Genomic DNA, 17,132 nt, shown 5'->3' with positions numbered 1-17,132 from the left:
CACAGACGCCGGCATGTTAAGATGGGGAGGAATGTGGGAAATTCTGCTCCCCAGGGGTCCTGGACAGTAGAAAGAGTCCAAAACTTCTGATAAAATATTTTGGAGCTCAGAGCGATAAAGCTTTGCCTGAGCCACAGACAAATTGTCTGCAAGATTATTCGGTCTGGAGTCAATCGGACAATGCCACGTCCGTGGCTTACATCAATCATCATGGGGGCACCAAGAGTGTCTTGGTGGCCCGGGAGGTGGCCGAGATCCTGGCTTGGGCCGAAAAGTTTGTTCCAGCCCTCTCTGCTTTGCACATCTCAGGTGTGGAGAACTGGCAGGTGGATTACCTGAATCGTCAGGTGTTCAGGGGGAGTGGTCAGGGGGAGTGGTCCCTACACCCGGAGGTGTTTTCATCTCCTGTGTGTCTGGTGGGGGACACCCAACGTTGACCTGTTTCCTTCTTTACTCAACAAGGAGGTTTAGAGGTTCGTTGCCTGGTCTTGGGATCCTCTGGCCGATGCCACATACGCATTGGTGGCTCCTTGGAGTCAGTATCGGCTGATTTATGCATTCCCTCCGCCAAAACTTTTGCCAAGGCTTCTTCGCAGGATAGAAGTGGAAGGGTTTCTGGTCATTTTGGTGGCCCCAGACTGGCCTTGCTGGTCTTGGTACGCAGACCTGATAAAGTCGGTGGCCTATGCTCCCTGGAGACTTCCTCTCAGGGAAGATCTGCTGTCTCAAGGATCGATCTTCCATCCTGCTTTACAGTCGCTGACTTTAACGGCGTGGCTGTTGAAAGCCAGGTATTGAAGGATAGAGGTCTTTCGGATTTAGTGATTCCTACACTACTGAATGCCAGGAAGTCTACTTCCAGGAAGCTCTTTCATCGTACGTGAAAATCGTACATTTCATGGTGTGAATCTTTGAAGGTGCACCCTCGCTTGTTTCCGGTGGCTAGGGTTTTGACTTTTCTTCAAAAAGGTGTTGAACAGCGGTTGGCTTTGGTCACTATCAAAGGCCAAGTGTCAGCTCTGGCTGTGTTTTTCCAACGCCCTTTAGTTATGCATTCCTTGATTCGCACTTTTATTCAGGGGGTTCGCCAAATGGCTCCCCTGAGGCGATCCCCGCTACCTCCGTGGGATCTGAATTTGGTATTATCTGTTTTTCAAAAACCTCCCTTTGAGAACATTGGGGAGATTCCTCAGCTTGCCTTGTCTCAGAAGGTTGCCTTTTTGGTGGCTATTACTCCTGCCCGCAGAGTATCTGAATTGGCGGCGTTGTCCTGCCGCTCGCCTTATCTTGTGGTCCACAGAGATAAAGTGGTACTCCGACCTAATCAATCTTTTTCATTTTCATAACATACAATATCTAAACAACAAAACAAAAAAATATATAAAAATATGAAACAACAGAATTAATGCAACCAAATACCAGAGGTGGGTCCATTGAGAAGAAGGGGATATGCAGTTAAAAAGGCAGGTAGTAGGGACCTTAGGTAAGGCTGTATCCGAAATACGACGAATATAATCCAGCACTTTATCCCAGAGATTGCTAATATGGGGGCAGTCCCAAAGTCGATGTAAGAGTGTAGGCCGGGTAATTTTGCACCAAGGACATTGCGCTTGGGTAAGATCATCCGGGCAGTGTCGAAAAGGGTAGTTGGCCCGATGCATTATTCTAAAATGAGTTTCCCGCCAACTTTCAGATATAATATTAGTATATATATATTTTTATAGCTCTTAAGAAGCTTTTCTGATAGTGTTTCATCTCCCAAAATGTGAGACCATTTTTGGAATAGTATCTTTTGAATCTTACCTACAGAGTGGGAGACTAAGTGTATGTATAGAACAGAAATAGGATATTCTTTTTGGTGAAGCACTACCTCAATAAAGGAGGTGGTTTAGCTTTTGAGGAATTACATCTTCTTGCGTTGTCTTCCCACCCCTCATGAATATTCTGCTTTGTGACATCCCAATGGTCTCTGAAGAGATGGAGCTGCGTCTGTCGATGAACAATAGCGAAGAACTTACCGTAAAATCCTTTTCTCAGAAGTTCATCGACAGGCGTAGCACCCGCCCCTCTACTTCTGAGTGAATGGGGTTTTTTGTATTCTAAACACTGATTGCTGATAGCAGAGTGTGTGGGGTTATGCCTGCAGGGACAGCCCCGTAGGCATGGATAAACGTTTTTCCTGCCTAGTGCCTATTCCTGATTGGAAGAGCATAATCCATTGGTCTAAATAAGAGGTACGCAGATTAAGAGCTGCGTCTGTCGATGAACTTAAGAGAAAAAGGATTTTACGGTAAGTTCTTACAAAAATCCAGTTATTCCCTCCCCAAATTAATCCCCAGGTCGCAATAATGATGTTGGAGTATCTGGATGACATTTGTATTTTCTGTACAAGCGTTAAATGCTCCCTTAAGTGAACACAATGTCACCTGAAATTTTAGTGATTGCCAAACTGTTAAAGTTGCTGTTGTTTTTAATTGTGTCCTCATTAACCCAACCTTATCTTGTCTTAAGCTGGATATATATCTTGGCCGGTTCAGCAGGGAGCAGCCAAAATTCGATCCATGTATGGGCAGGCTGATTGTACCCAAGTCGATCCACCGAGCAACTTAAGTAAAACCAGCATGTTAGGTTTCTAGCATGTGATTATTTCCAGGGGCTATAGCCACTTCCAATATTCAACGTTTATATATTCTCCCAGCAAGGACGGCTCTGCTCACCTCCCACTAGTGGGATTCCCCGTCAACACTGACTGTGTTGATAGGAGAATTGTGTGACTACTTTCCTGCAACTCGTGGTTGCAGGAAAGGAAATCGCATCATCTATGGCCTGCCTAAAAGGATAAACTCACCATTGGGAACATGTTAAATGTTCCACCTGTTTTTAGGGTGTAACATGTAAAGTGTTCTCAAAGCTGCAGCACAGACAGGGAAGCTGGTCAGAGCTGATGGGAAGATGGATGGAGCCAAATACAGGGCAATCTTAGAAGAAAACCTGTTAGAGTCTGCAAAAGACTTGAGACTGGGGCGGAGATTCACCTTCCAGCAGGACAATGACCCTAAACATACAGCCAGAGCTTCAATAGAATGGTTTAGATCAAAGCATATTCATGTGTTAGAATGGCCCAGTCAAAGCCCAGACCTAAATCCAATTGAGAATCTGTGGCAAGACTTGTAGGGGGCCCGGGCACGTGGGAGCGCCCAACAGTATGGGGGAATCAGAGCAGTCGGGCAGAGCGGCAATTAAAGAAGGAAGCCCTGAGCAGCTCTCTGCAGCAGCTGAAAGGCAGTCTCTCCCCATCCTGCCAGCTTTCAGCTGCTGCAGGGAGAGACACAGACACAGGGGATCATTCCTGTAATTGACTCTCTGACACCGATCCCCCTCCCTGTTCTGCCTGCACCTAAAACCCCCCTCCCCATGTGCCCCCCTTTCACTGTGCCACAGGGCTGCAGGCTTTCCTGTCCTGTAGAAAAATAAATTGTAAAAAAAATAATAATAAATGTCATTAAAGAATCATTTAAAAAAATTGTAAACTAAAATTATAAAAAATTTGCACATTTTAAAGAAAATATATATATATTTAAAAAAAAATGTAATTGTAAAAAAAAAAGGCAAATTCACACAGGCTCTCTGTTATACTTGCGTCCGCTAATTATGATTTTAGTGTATTTTTAGAGAAAATATTGTATTGATATATTTGGGGGGGGGCACCAGGTAGCCTGTACGGGGCCCCGTGATTTTTAACAGCAGCCCTGAATGTACGCCACACTTTTCAGATATTTATTTGTAAAAAATTTTGAAAACCATTTATCATTTTCCTTCCACTTCACAATTATGCGCCACTTTGTGTTGGTCTATCACATAAAATCCCAAAAAATACATTTACGTTTTTGGTTGTAACATGACAAAATGTGGAATATTTCAAAGTGTATGAATACCTTTTTATGGCACTGTAGTAGAGACGGGGAGCTGCACACTGAAAGTTTTTTACCTTTATGCATAGATTGCATGAAGGTAAAAAACATTCAGCCTTTAAAACCACTTTAAGGAGAAAATGGCCTGGGGGACTCGAGCGGTTTTCGTTGCACATGATTTGGGTATTCTTTGTTAAGTTAATTTACTCTTGGCTTCACCTCGTTCACTAAGCTAAGTGAAAATTTTGCTTTGTAAAGTGAACATGTTCTACTGTTTTAATAAATCAACCTGAATGTGTTTGACATTATTTTAAAAAATGAGACACATTTTCTTAAACTACCTGTAGGTGGCGCAATTGCCTTCATTTTGTCTTCTTTGGAGAACATCAGTCTCCATGGATCTTTTAGCTCAGAGTTTTGTCACATGAAATGGTTGAAGTTGGTGAACATTGCTCTTTGTTTTAAGAAAGAGCTGTGGTCATTCTGGTATAGCTTCTCAAGTTCTTTATTAAAAGCAGAAATCCCTTTTAAGCAGGGAATATGGCAGAAAAGAGCAGATGTGGTCTGGTATAACCAAGAATGCCAACAAAGTCAGTATGATCCCGGATTTTGCTAATTCTGTTATAGATTATGAGAATTATACCACAATATGGGGAAAATTTATATTAGTTTTCACTTTCTGAAACGCACTCAAGACTCAGTGACCGGAAATAAAATGAGAAATCTTTTATTTATTTTTTTGCATTGATTTTTAGACTTTTCTATAGCATGCTTTTGGACGCTGATGGCACCAGCGCCCGTACAATATGATTGCTGATAATAGAGTGCCATTCATTTGCACATGTTGTTCTTTTCTTTGAGCAGACCTATTTTCTCTTTCACAGATGTCATTCTGCCTGACTGAGCTGTACCTGTGGTCTCTGAAGAATACCTTGCATGTTGGAGGTAAATCTGTTTTATTGAAGTTTATTTGGACACTCAGTGGAACCCCGGTGTTTAGGAAAGGGCTTGTAATGTATTAGCTTGCAATGGTATCTTTTGAAAAAGTAGAGTTCCAAAATGTATCAATTAGCTGGGAAATGTAATTCTTACAAAAGAGTTTTTCTTACTGTAGTATTATTTTCTCTATAGGAGATGTAAAAAAGGTGATGTATTACTTTTTAAATCCTTAAAAAAAAAAAAAAGTAGTAAATGCGCACTTTCTAAAAAAATGTAAAAGGTTTTTACAAATTCCTTTTCACTTAACTGTAAATGCCATTCTTTATTACTGGGGCTTTCACCAACGTTTCTAATTCAAGAGAGTCAACATCAAGATTTTTTCTTTTAATTTACTTATATTTTGCTTCCCTGGTTTCTCAGTTTTCCCTTCATCAACATGCTAATGAAACCTTTCAATAAAAAAAAGTTAGTTTTCAGTACATTTTTTTTTTTTTTAGACCCAGTAATATCATCATTAGGACTCTATGCTTCTCTATTAGAGATCAACCCATTATCAGCAAAGCCGATGTATTGAGGGCCGATCTGCACTTTCCCCGATATATCGGAATCGGCCACCAAGATGACCGATATTTTGGGAAAGCGCTTGTACCGGAGTGATGCTTGCAGCTAGAGGCATTACCCCAGTACCAGGGTCCATAGCCGACGGTCAGCTGTCTTGTAATGACAACCGATGCGGCTGAGAAGCCGCTCGGGTGTCATTACAAGGAGCGGGAGGGGATGTGTTCCCTCCCCCCCTCCTGCCGCCTTCCGCAGCTCGCCCAGGTCTCCTGTCCCAGCGGGAGACCAGGGCAACCATCCTGCATGGCTACCGAAGAGAAGACCCGATCAAAGCTGCATTCGGCTCTGATCGGGTCTCCATGTAAAAACCTGGAAGTGATGTCATGACATCACTTCCAGGTACTCTGCGCCAAATTCAAAAAAATTACAGCATTCAAAGCAGCCAAAAGGAAACCTAGATGATACAGGACAATCCCAATCCCTGATCCCAAGAAATAAGATGGGCTATATCTGACTTGCTGAAGCTTCTAAAATACACTGCAAGAAGCTCACAGTGTGCAGTGAAATCAGAGTAAGGAATTTCAGTAAAGGTGGGTAGCCTATTAGCCTATACAATTGTGCAAGACTGAAGATATGGCTGTCAGGATATTTCTTTAAAGCAGAGCTAAACCCAGTGATTTAACTTTTTTCCAACACCGTAACATTCCAGACATAACTGTCACATTTGTCTGTGCTCTCAACCTAACTGTCAAGCCATTAAATGGCTGGAGTCATAACTGATCAAGTGAAGCACCATGGCAACTGCAGATTAAATGGAGGCAAAGATGGCAGCTCCCTTGGCTGTAAAGGTTAATTTAGGAAACAGTCAATATTAGACCTCAAAAATGGTGCCCCATCCCTGTGATAAAGAGAAAGGAGAGATTCCCTGGGCATGGGGCTTTAACTGAACCACGTAATAAAGAGTAATGTATGATAAAAAATATAATTTTTATTAAATAACTTCATAAATTCACTGATATATATAGCATATGTGACAACATATACAGCAAATTGCAACACAAGACATAGAAATTACATAAGAAAATACCATACAACATGAGGAATAGGTGTCAGTAACCCAACGCGTTTCAGGGGTATAACTGAGGAGGATGACATGCTGAGAGATGCAAAGAATAATAAATAAATATATTGGAGCATAACAATATCTTTTTATATATAGTTGACTTCAGCGCTATGTAACTTTCTAACAGTATTGGTGTATAGGCACACTCCATATCATGAATAAAAACAATACAGGGGACATTATTACATTAAATGGCTGGAGTCATAACTGATCACGTGAAGCACCATGGCAACTGCAGATCAAATGGAGGCTAAGATGGCAGCTCCCTTGGCTAGGAGGGTTTAGGAGGGTTTGGTTAGGAGGTTAGGAGGGTTTGGTTCTGCTTTAACCGCTTCCGGACTGCCTGCCGCAGTTATACTGCGGCAGGCAGCCCCTCCTGCGCGAACCGGTATACGTTGGTCACGCGCCTGCAGCTAGGGGGTGAGCGCGCGCCTCCGCCGACGCGCTCCCGTCCCCGATCGTCAGCGGGGACTCTGATTGCCACCTGACACCCGCGATCGCTCCCCGCTGAGAGAGAAGAACGGTTAGCTGTTGTAAACACAGCTGACCGTTCTTCTTCTCTCTGGAATGAAGTAACAGTGCATATTTCTAGCACTGATTACTGTAGTAATGTCACTGGTCCCCCCCCCAAAAGTGTCAAAAATGTCAGTCAGGGGTCCGATCTGTCTGCCGCAATGTCGCAGTCCCAGAAAAAATCAGAGATCGCCGTCATTACTAATAAAAAAAAAACAATTAAAAATGACATAAATCTTTCCCGTAGTTAGTAGACGCGATAACTTTTGCGCAAACCAATCAAAATACGGTTATTGGGATTTTTTCTTTTCCCCAAAAATAAGTAGCAGAAAACAAATTGGCCTAAATTTTTTTTTATTTTATTTTTTTGGGGAATGTTATATAGCAGAATGTGAAAAATATTGTTTTTTTTTTTTTCAGAATTGTCGCTCTTTTTTTGTTTATAGCGCAAAAAATTGCGCTATAGTTCCGTTAAAGTAACGCAATGCCGAATCGCAAAATATGGCCTGGTCATTACAGGGGGGGGGGGGCTTATCCTTCCGGTCCAAAAGTGGTTAACGATATTTGTAGCATATTTTAAAATCTGTAACTAGATGGAATGGTCTTATTTCCCCTCTTGTGAGCCAAGAGACTTTTCTTTACATTCCCTTTGCAAAGGAAAACACCATTAAATCTGAATGGATGGGTCTCATTGGTTGGATTCATCTGCAAATGAAGTGCAAAATTCCAGATTGTGTCTCTTAGTTGTGTGAAATGGGGACACGGTAGGTGGGAAGGAGCCTCAGATTGCTAGACAGAGTCACTTGTAGCTGTCTGAGCCCCGGTTCACACTTGTGCGTGTGCGGGGTTCGCATGTAATGTCGGAGCGCACTGCTCCGACATTACATGCGATCGGCTGTGCAGTGCAAGTTTAGCCATACAGTTTGTATGGCTAAATTCGCACCGCAGCCGCACCAAACACGCACAGGACCCTTTTTGGCAGCCGCATCAGGATCGGATTGCACAGCGGTTCACACTTGTGCGATCCGATCCTGTGCGAACTGCACGATCTCACTGCGATATGCGATCAAACTGGGGGTGTCGTTAAGATTACATTGACACCCCAGCGTATCGCATATGGCAGTGTGAACTGCCGGGGGTGCGTGTGCGATGCGGGAACAGGCTGCGGATTCGCAGCCTTCCCGCACTCGCATAAGTGTGAACCGGACCTAAACGTAAGGTTGCCCTTTAGCCAATATGAGTTTAATCTGTAAGGGAAGATCCAAATGTTACAGCAGCGTATCAAAGCCCAAATACAAAAAATATAATATATTGCAGCTTAGTAGCTCTTATATGTGGTGATTGTATTATTATTTATTTTTTCAGGTATTTTTACCTGCTGTTCTTGCGAATAACATACTTAGGTTACATTCACATTGGTGATTTGAGCCGGTGCAAATTGCAGCAGCAGGAATCTTCTGATGTGAGGTAATCCCAAAGAAATCCATTCATATTTTATTCAACTAGGAAAGCCCTCAGACTGCATAGTTTCTGGTAGATCTAAAGGGGATTGTACAATCAAGACACGATCTGGAATTTTGCACTTCATTTGCAGATGAAACCAACCAATGTGACCCATCCAATCAAATTGGTCGGTTTATGTGCCTCCATCATCCGCAGCTCACCTATCCTGCTCTGTCCTCTCTCCCCCCTCCCTCCATGCCTGTCTGCTCCTCTGTCAGTGCCCCTCCTGCTGCTGTAATTTAATTTAAAGTTTCATATTCTGTCTACAGTCTGTTTAATAATCCTGTGTGCCCCTGTGTCTGTGCCTTATAAAAATAAGCCGTTCTTTACCAGTTTTCAATCGCCACTCACGTGACCCGCCGCCTCTCCCCCTCCCCTGCTCCTCCCCTCCCGACTGACAACAGCGAGGAATTCTCATTCCCACCCACTACAGGCAGCTGTCAGACGGGGAGAGGAGAGAGCCGACGGGTCACTTGAGCAGTGCTCGGTGCTCTGAAAACTGATAAAGAACGCCTTATTTTTTTAAAACACATACACAGACACAGGCACACAGGATTATTAAACAGACCAGGCAGGATGGTATAAAGTGGCTTAACAACCACTTTAAAGGGGAAGTTGAGATTCCAGGGGGGGGGGGGCATTTGCCCCCCCCCCCTTGCCCCTACCTGCGGATGCCCATGGCTGTTTGTACAATCTACCTTAGATTTACCATCTGGTTAATGTGTGTGTGACCAACTTTAGGCTGCCTATTGAGCTGGCTGGGGTTCATCTGTCCTGTAAGTTAGCAAATCTTTTGAGTGCTATAGATTGCTCAATAAATCTGCAAGCTCAACTTGCCAACCAATAAGATGATATCAGTGCAGAAAGGAAGGGTCATTAGGGAAAGGTAGAAAGGTGGAGGAGGTCAGCGCAATGGCAGATTTGGTCAGAAATGTTTGATTAGTAATTAGGGAAGAGAGGGAGAAGTCCAGTGATTGGACAGGTTAGAACACCCATCCTATCAGCCACATAGCATCTGACTCAGGGCCAGATTAACGTAGGGGCTATTGGAGCTGCAGCTCCAGGCCCCTACCTTTTATATAGGCCCCAGGTTGGCCATATTCACTGTTACCGCTCTTCTGTCACTTGTAAACACAGAAGTCTGGCTTCTATGCTCGCTTCCCCAGGCAGCTCCCTCAGAACCTCCCCACACAGCATGAAGTCCGGACAAGGAGGGACAGTTGCCGATGCATGGATGTGTTTATGGGCTTCAGAGACAGCATCCCATGTTGAATTAGGCATGCATGGCTGCACCCTTCCTCCTCTGGGTGCATGCCAAGGCACGGCCCTTAAGGCCCTTCAAAATCCTCAGCACCAAGCCCATGATGCTCTTAATCCGGCCCTGACCTGACTGACACTATAAATATGGCAGGATTCAGCAGCTGTCATCTGGCGTGCACGGGCGTCTACATGTGTAGTGGATGGTAAAAAGATTTGCCCACAAAAGCATTGTTTGCTGCATAGAATCCTGTAATATATTATTAAGAGTATTCCTGCTGGTTAATAACCCCACTAATAGCCCGATTTAGATGGTGCGTTTGTACATTTTTATATAATTTAGAGTAGAATCTTAAATCCAGCAATAAATATGTAATGTGTAGCCTGCATATTCACCCACATCCATTTCTTTCCCATGGGTCGTTAAAGTACCATAGGAGACAAAGAAACTGATTAGTGGTCAGTTGTAACAAGTGCCCATAGTACTGCTTAGGAGAAGGACAGTTGTAGTATCATTGGCTGCCTTGGTTCTGATCCCCATTATATTGCCCCAATTTAATTAGATTCCATGAGCCCCTGTTTATTCCGGTGCGGCTTTGAAATTGCGCATTTCAAAACCACATTTCATGGCAACTTTAACAGAAGTCTATGCAAGTCGCAATGAAATCTGTAAAAAGCTATGCAGGAACCTTTTTCATAATCGCTGCGACAAGAATTGGGGCAATATGACTGGTACCATTGCCAGCAATGGGGTGTGACTTGTCGTGTGATTTGAAACTGTCAATTTGCATGACAAGTCGCACCGGTGTGAACGTGGGCTATAGGTTACTCTTAACACATTTTTTAATTGAAATGTTTACAGTCGCAGGATACATGTTTAATCATCAGAAGGCTTCTTCCAGGGCTTATCTCTAGCCTTACATCATTTTGCTGACAGTTCCTGTAGTGGATCTATTTAGGAATACCTCTGACTGCAGTGACTATGCTTGAACTCATTTACTATTTTTAATTCCAGCAGTTTAGCCAAAAAAAGCAATTTCACACGACTGTTGGGTTGTGGATCCTGCATTTGTTTGCTATAATTGTATAGAGGACTCCCACAACCACAAATAACTGACATTGCTGCAGGATCAGTTAGTGACTTGGTTCTCTACCACCGCCACTATAGGAACATCAGCTGCATGCTGAGCGAATCTGCAACCCTTCCAGCACAGATCAAATGTTAATTTATTGTTAAATTAAAATCAGGCTCGGAAGATACCGGGAACAATTTCTTACATTGTTGTTATGAGTTCAGAGAAAGTATTGATGTGGAAAAAGAATTTAATGGCATTTGCTAGAGAGCTGTGTTAAACCAATTGAGTGTGGCTGATATGCAGCACAGAGCAGTGTATTGCATGTCTTGCTGAAATCAAGTGCTTTCAGCTGCTTTGTAAAAATGTCTCTCCCTCTCTCTTCCATACCCCACTCCTCTCACTCTTTTTTTTGTTTCTTTTTTTTTCCTTACTCTTCTGTCTCTTTTCTCTCTCCCTTTTTTCTCTCTGTCTCTGTCTGTGTCTCTCTCTCTCCCTCTCTCCTTGATCCCTCTTCTTTCTCCCTCTTCTTTCTCTCTCTCCTTTCTCGCTCGCTCACTCTCTCCTCTTCCTATCTCCTTTCTCCCTCTCCTCTTCCTCTCTCTTTTCTCCTTTCTCTCTCTCTCTCCCCTTTCTCCTTTCTCTCTCTCTCTCCCCTTTCTCCTTTCTCTCTCTCTCTCTCCCCTTTCTCTCTCTCTCTCCCTCTCCCTCTCTCTCTCTTTCTCTTCTTTCTCTCTCTCTCTCTCTCTCTTTCTCTCTCTCTCTCTCTCTCTCTCTCTCTCTCTCTTTCTCTTTCTCTTCTTTCTCTCTCTCTCTCTTTCTCTTCTTTCTCTCTCTCTCCCTTTCTCTTCTTTCGCTCTCTCTCTCCGCTCTCTCTCCTCCTTCTCGCGCTCTCTCTCTTCTCTCTCTCTCCCCTCTCTCTCTCCTCTCTCTTTCTCTTCTCTCTCTCTCTCTCTCTCTCTTTCTCTCTCTCTCTCTCTCTCTCTTCTCTCTCTCTTCTCTCTTTCTCTTCTCTCTTTCTCTTCTCTCTCTCTCTCTTCTCTCTCTCTCTCTTCTCTCTTTTCTCTTCTCTCTCTTCTCTCTCTTCTCTCTCTTCTCTCTCTTCTCTCTCTTCTCTCTCTTCTTTTCTTTTCCTTTCCCCTTTTTCTTTCCTGCCTCCCTCTCTCTTGTTCTTTCCTCTTTTCTTTCTTCTTTCTTTTCTTTTTTTTTCCTGTTATACTCTTTCTTTCTGTTATTTTTTCTTTATCTTTTTTCCTCATTTTTTCATCCTCTTTCTTGTTCCTTTTGATTTACCTCCTTTTTTTCCCCAATCTTTCTTTGTCCCATTTCTTTCCTCTTTTTTTCTCTCTCTCTCTCACATTACCCCCCTCACCCCTCCCATCTCGATTTCCCTCTCTCTATACCAGATGAAGATCTTGGAGTGCATCATTATCACGAAAAGAAAGAAGCAGGTAATGTCAATATTTGTTACTATTATGTATTACTTTACCGACTGTGTGGCCGATGGCGTGTTGCATATAAAACAGGTAGAGTAGAAATAATGTATCTAAATATTTGTTATTGTATAAACCCTCAAAGCAACAAGTAATCCCAATGTTTTATTTAGTAACTGGCTTAGGCCGGGGAGTGTGTTCACTATGTACAACACTTCACTTTTGTGCATGGTGATTGGAAACACAAGGTCCCTAACTGCTTGGCTAGAAGGCTGGCTGGAAGAGAGAGCTGGGCATATTTGGCAGTTTCGCTGTTGCTGTTTGTGTGATTTAGAGCCAGTTGCGCAATGTTGATGAGGTGCCAGCTCTCAGTCTACAATTCATTCATGCTGAAGTTTACATCCACGGGGTTTAAATACATGTTCTTCAGTTTACCACTAGAGGGCATTACACACCCAGAAGTGGGATTCATTCTTGGCCTCATACATCTGTAGCTGATATCTGAAATAGGCATTTCAGGAGTAAATGATCAATTTTCTTTATCTGATTAATTGGGTTAATCCTAGAAGTTTCACAAAGGGCCAAGAGGTCCCTACGGCTAACGTTGCTCCTTGTTCCAGGCCAAAGCTGAGCAGAGAGGTTTGTGTGGGCATCCCTTGTCCTGTGTGCAACCACTAAGGTCTTGATGACAGACTGGCTCTGGATTCAGTTGCAGATCATTTTCTTATGTGATGAGATTGGAAACTTGGAATCCTAACTCTCCTGCTGGGAAACTTGAACTCTTGTGTCTTCACAATTTATTTTGAGGTCACTTGCTAGATCTCATCTTGGAGCACTGCGTTTCTGCGGATATAGCTCTTTACTTACATGTCAGACAGTTAAATCTAAAGTCCTGATAAATATAAAGACACCCTTTATTTCAGCTGTGTGCACAGAATATATTTTTTCTACAGCTAGAAAACCGAACTTTTACTTTCTCTGTCAACTCCTACCTTAGTTACTACTTTTTTTTATTACTTACCCCTCCATTTAGATCAGGGATCCTCAAACTGCGGCCCTCCAGCTGTTGCGGAACTACACATCCCATGAGGCATTGTAAAACTCTGACATTCACAGGCATGACTAGGCATAATGGGAATTGAAGTTTATGAACAACTGGAGGGCCATAGTTTGAAGACCCCTGATTTAGATAGTAAGCTCTCTTGTCGTGAATTGTATTCTACTGCAATTACGCCCCCCCCCCCCTGTTTTCTAAAGTGCTGCACAAACTGTTGCTGCTATATAAATCCTAAAACATAATAATACTGCTAATATAAGTAGTTCAAATAGGTAATTTCTTATTAGTCTTTTTGTTAAAGCCAGCCATAGATGGTTCGAACCATCTTTGGGCAGGCTGGATGTAACCATGTTACTCGATCAATCTGATTTTACTTGAGATTATTGCTAGTGGCTGTTATAGCTGCTAGCAATAATCACTGTGTTCTTCCGGCAGCGATAGCTTCCCTCACCTCTCTGCCAAGAGAACACAAAGACTCAGCAGGAGGAATTTCTGTCAACACTGTCTGTGTTGATGGGGGAATCAAGCGATTTTCTTTCCTGCAACCTGTAGTCTATGGCTGGCCTAACGCTTTATCACAGGCTTTCTCAACTAGGGTTCCTTCAGAAGTTGCTAGGAGTTCTTTTAGCTGTGGCTAGTTGACCTTCATAGTTCCCAGTCCATTACTACTTGGCAGAGCTAGTAGCATGATACCAGTGATCTCTCCAGCTTACTATAAGGGCAGCATTCTAACCAGCATGATTAAGAGTCATTCCTTCCACTGACCACCATTGTAAGGGGCATTTTGCCTATGACTAGCAGGAGTTCCCAAACATCTCAAAAGGGTTCCTCTGGGGTAAAAAAAAGGTTGGGAAATGCTGCTTTAATGTAATTATCAGCAGGTAGAGCAGAGAGTTAACCTCCGTAGTGTACTGCTGCATCTTCATTGGCTCATCAGTAGGCTGGCGTTGGGGAGATGACCGTTTTCTTTACCACAATAGACAAAATTGGTGTCAATGTTTATTTATTAGAGATATTTCTGTAGCTCCAGTAATTTAGCTTTTGCAAATTCACATTCACATCAGTCCCTGTACTCAAGGAGCTTACAATCTAAGGTCCCTTTCTCACATGCATACATACATATTCTAAGACCACTTTATACAGGAGTCATTTATTCTACTAGCAAGTCTTCAGAGTGTCAGAGGAAGCTGGAATAACCCCACAAAGCTCACGGAGAACATGCAAACTGAGGACCCTAATGCTTCGAGTCAGAAGTTTTAACCACTAAGCCACTGTACCCATATAATAATAAAAAAAATTAATTTGTACACTTCAAAAAAATACTTGTTGGTAAGACTTCTTACATGATGGAAAACTTATCCCAAGCTCTCTTCGGGCCAGGGAGGTCATCAATCACATTAAAGGTTTAATAGAGAAACTTGGAAGGCAAGAAGGAGTAGAGCTCAGTTCAGCTTATACAGGACCAGTCAAGTTTTACATATAAATGCATCTACTGAAAAAGGTTGACAGAAAATTTCTCACGTATTTTTAACATTTTCTCAACCTGAAGTGTCCATATTTGTGACCGATTTTACTTTAAAATTTAAAGTATAACTAACGGTAAAATTTAAAGTTTAACTAAGGGCAAAACCTTTCTTTAGTTTTTGGATAGAATGGAGATGAATTAGAACCCCTGCCAGTTTTTATTGCTGTCTGTGTCCCCTTTAGGGAGATTCATGCTCTCTGTTTTTCCTGTTTACCAATATTATCAAAAGTGAAAGTAAAAGAAAATCCCAAATTTTGGGAATTTGGAAACCGTAATGAAGAAGAAAACTTCCAAAGGGGGTGCTAGCTCTGGTGATAAGCAGGGATTCTTCCACTTTGGAAGGATTTCCTCCTAGTTCCTGTTTTGGCTATGGGACTGGATGTGAAGAGAAATTTCCCCTATGGGACACAGGAAAAAAAAAAACTAGAGGGGTTATACGCCCCCCCCCCCTCCATACTCTATCCAAAATGGGACAAAATCTTTTTTTTTTTTTTAGTTCTAATTTAACTCCAAGCAAACTGTTAAATACTCAGATATAAAATATAGAAGGGAGCTGGTTTACCTTTTTAAAGGATTTCAATTTGTATCCACCCGGCTCCGAGATTTATACAGATTTATACAGCTGTGCCACATCCCTTTCTCACTCATCACTCTTGTTTGCACTTGAACACTAAGGCTCCTTTCACACACTCCGTCCGTTGGACGGAGTCCGTTTTTCTCAGCGGTCCCTCGCTGAGCAGGAGGATGACAGCTGTGTCTCCGCGCTGTGTGCGGAGACACAGCTGTCAGTTCCCCATGTATCTCTATGGGGGAAATCGGATGGGAATGGACCGTTTGTCCATTCTCATCCGATGCCATCCGATCCGATCCGCTGGACGGATGGAAAATAGGGTTTCCATCCGTCCAGATTTGACTGATCGGGTCGGATGTCAGCGGACATGTCTCCTCTGGCATCCGATGCCCCATAGGAATATGCATGGGGGGACCGTTCAGATCTGCCAAAAAAACGGACAGGCGGATCTGAAGGGTCCGCCTGTGTGAAAGGGGCCTAAAATACAACTGGTTGGCTCCCTGTGCTGCTTCTCCCTCCCCCATTCTGAGCTCTGCTGTTAAGGATACTGCAAGAGGCTGATATCAATTTAAATTCATATACAGTACATACATTGCGTGCATTAATAAATTACGTTTGTCGCTATATTATGAATATATAGCTGCTTGACATTGTGTCCTCATTCCTCGATATCTGCCTGACAAACAGGAAAAAAACTTTTAGCCAAGCTGTGTATTCATTTAACTTAAAGCTAAAACTTAAAGTAGGCAGTGAGGTACTAATGTATTTCCAGAAATCTCAGTAGCTGATTTATCTAAAAGCTGAAATCTATTATAAACTAGTAATGTCTAAATACTCTGGCCATATGTATTCTTACTTGTTTTTTTTTTGTGTATTTTTTTTCAGCTCTGTTTTGTAACCCTATACGAAACAACTCCACCCCTTTGTTTCTGTGCAGGATTTTCCCATAAAAAGACCGCTCACTGCTGCTCTCTCCTCTTGAGCAGAGTGACTGGTCTTGTCTCCGCCCCCCTCCTGTCGTTTTTTGCAGGCAGCCTATACTTGGGGGGAGGGGAGGGTCTTGTTGCTGGGTCCCACTAACAGCTCTGCTCTCTGCACACCCTCAGTTTATACAAGGTAATATCTGGGTTTGCAACTACATTTGGTGGCCACAAAGTGTATTAATATATTTTATAGCTATTAAGGAATATATTTAATTAAAAGCTTTTGTGGCCACAGTTCAGATTTTTTAGTTATTTTAGAATAGCTGCAGAATAAGCACTCTTAGGCTGCATAGAGGGTCTGTGTGTAGATGTGTTCCAGGATCAGTATCGGGTTGCAAACAAAAAGGGGGGGGGGTGCACTACAGCAATGTCTGGATGTAAAATTGATCTACTCAGAAGGTAGACTTTGCTTCATATAGGCAAATCAATTTTTTCTGAATTATAGCTGTATATATTTTAAAGCAGACTGGTAGTCACACACTGTATACTCACATTTATTGTAAATTATTGATTTTTTCAACAATCTGCAAATGTGATTTTAACCACTTCAGCCCCGAAAGGTTTTACCCCTCTTAATGACCAGGCCATTTTTTGCGATTCTGCACTGCGTTACTTTAACTGACAATAGCGCGGATGCACGGTGCTGTACCCAAGTAAAATTGATGTCCTTTTTTTCCCCACACATA

The 17,132-nt window shown here is 42.7% G+C and overlaps 1 protein-coding gene across 2 annotated transcripts in view; it reads left to right on the top strand.

The window, feature by feature from the left end:
* Positions 1-17,132, top strand: part of WDPCP (WD repeat containing planar cell polarity effector) — a gene marked incomplete at its 3' end in the record, with an annotated part of 645,662 nt that overhangs the window by 52,667 nt on the left and 575,863 nt on the right. For both annotated transcript variants that reach the window (XM_082249143.1, XM_082249144.1), the window contains exons 2-3: positions 4,796-4,856; positions 12,284-12,328. In XM_082249143.1, coding sequence (XP_082105269.1) covers positions 4,796-4,856; positions 12,284-12,328 — 106 coding nt within the window. The remainder of the gene's footprint in view (positions 1-4,795; positions 4,857-12,283; positions 12,329-17,132) is intronic.

The sequence above is a fragment of the Pelophylax lessonae genome, assembly GCF_965119305.1.
Source record: "Pelophylax lessonae genome assembly, chromosome: 3".
NCBI classification, from domain to species: Eukaryota; Metazoa; Chordata; class Amphibia; order Anura; family Ranidae; genus Pelophylax; species Pelophylax lessonae.
This window is presented reverse-complemented; position numbering and strand designations above follow the sequence as displayed.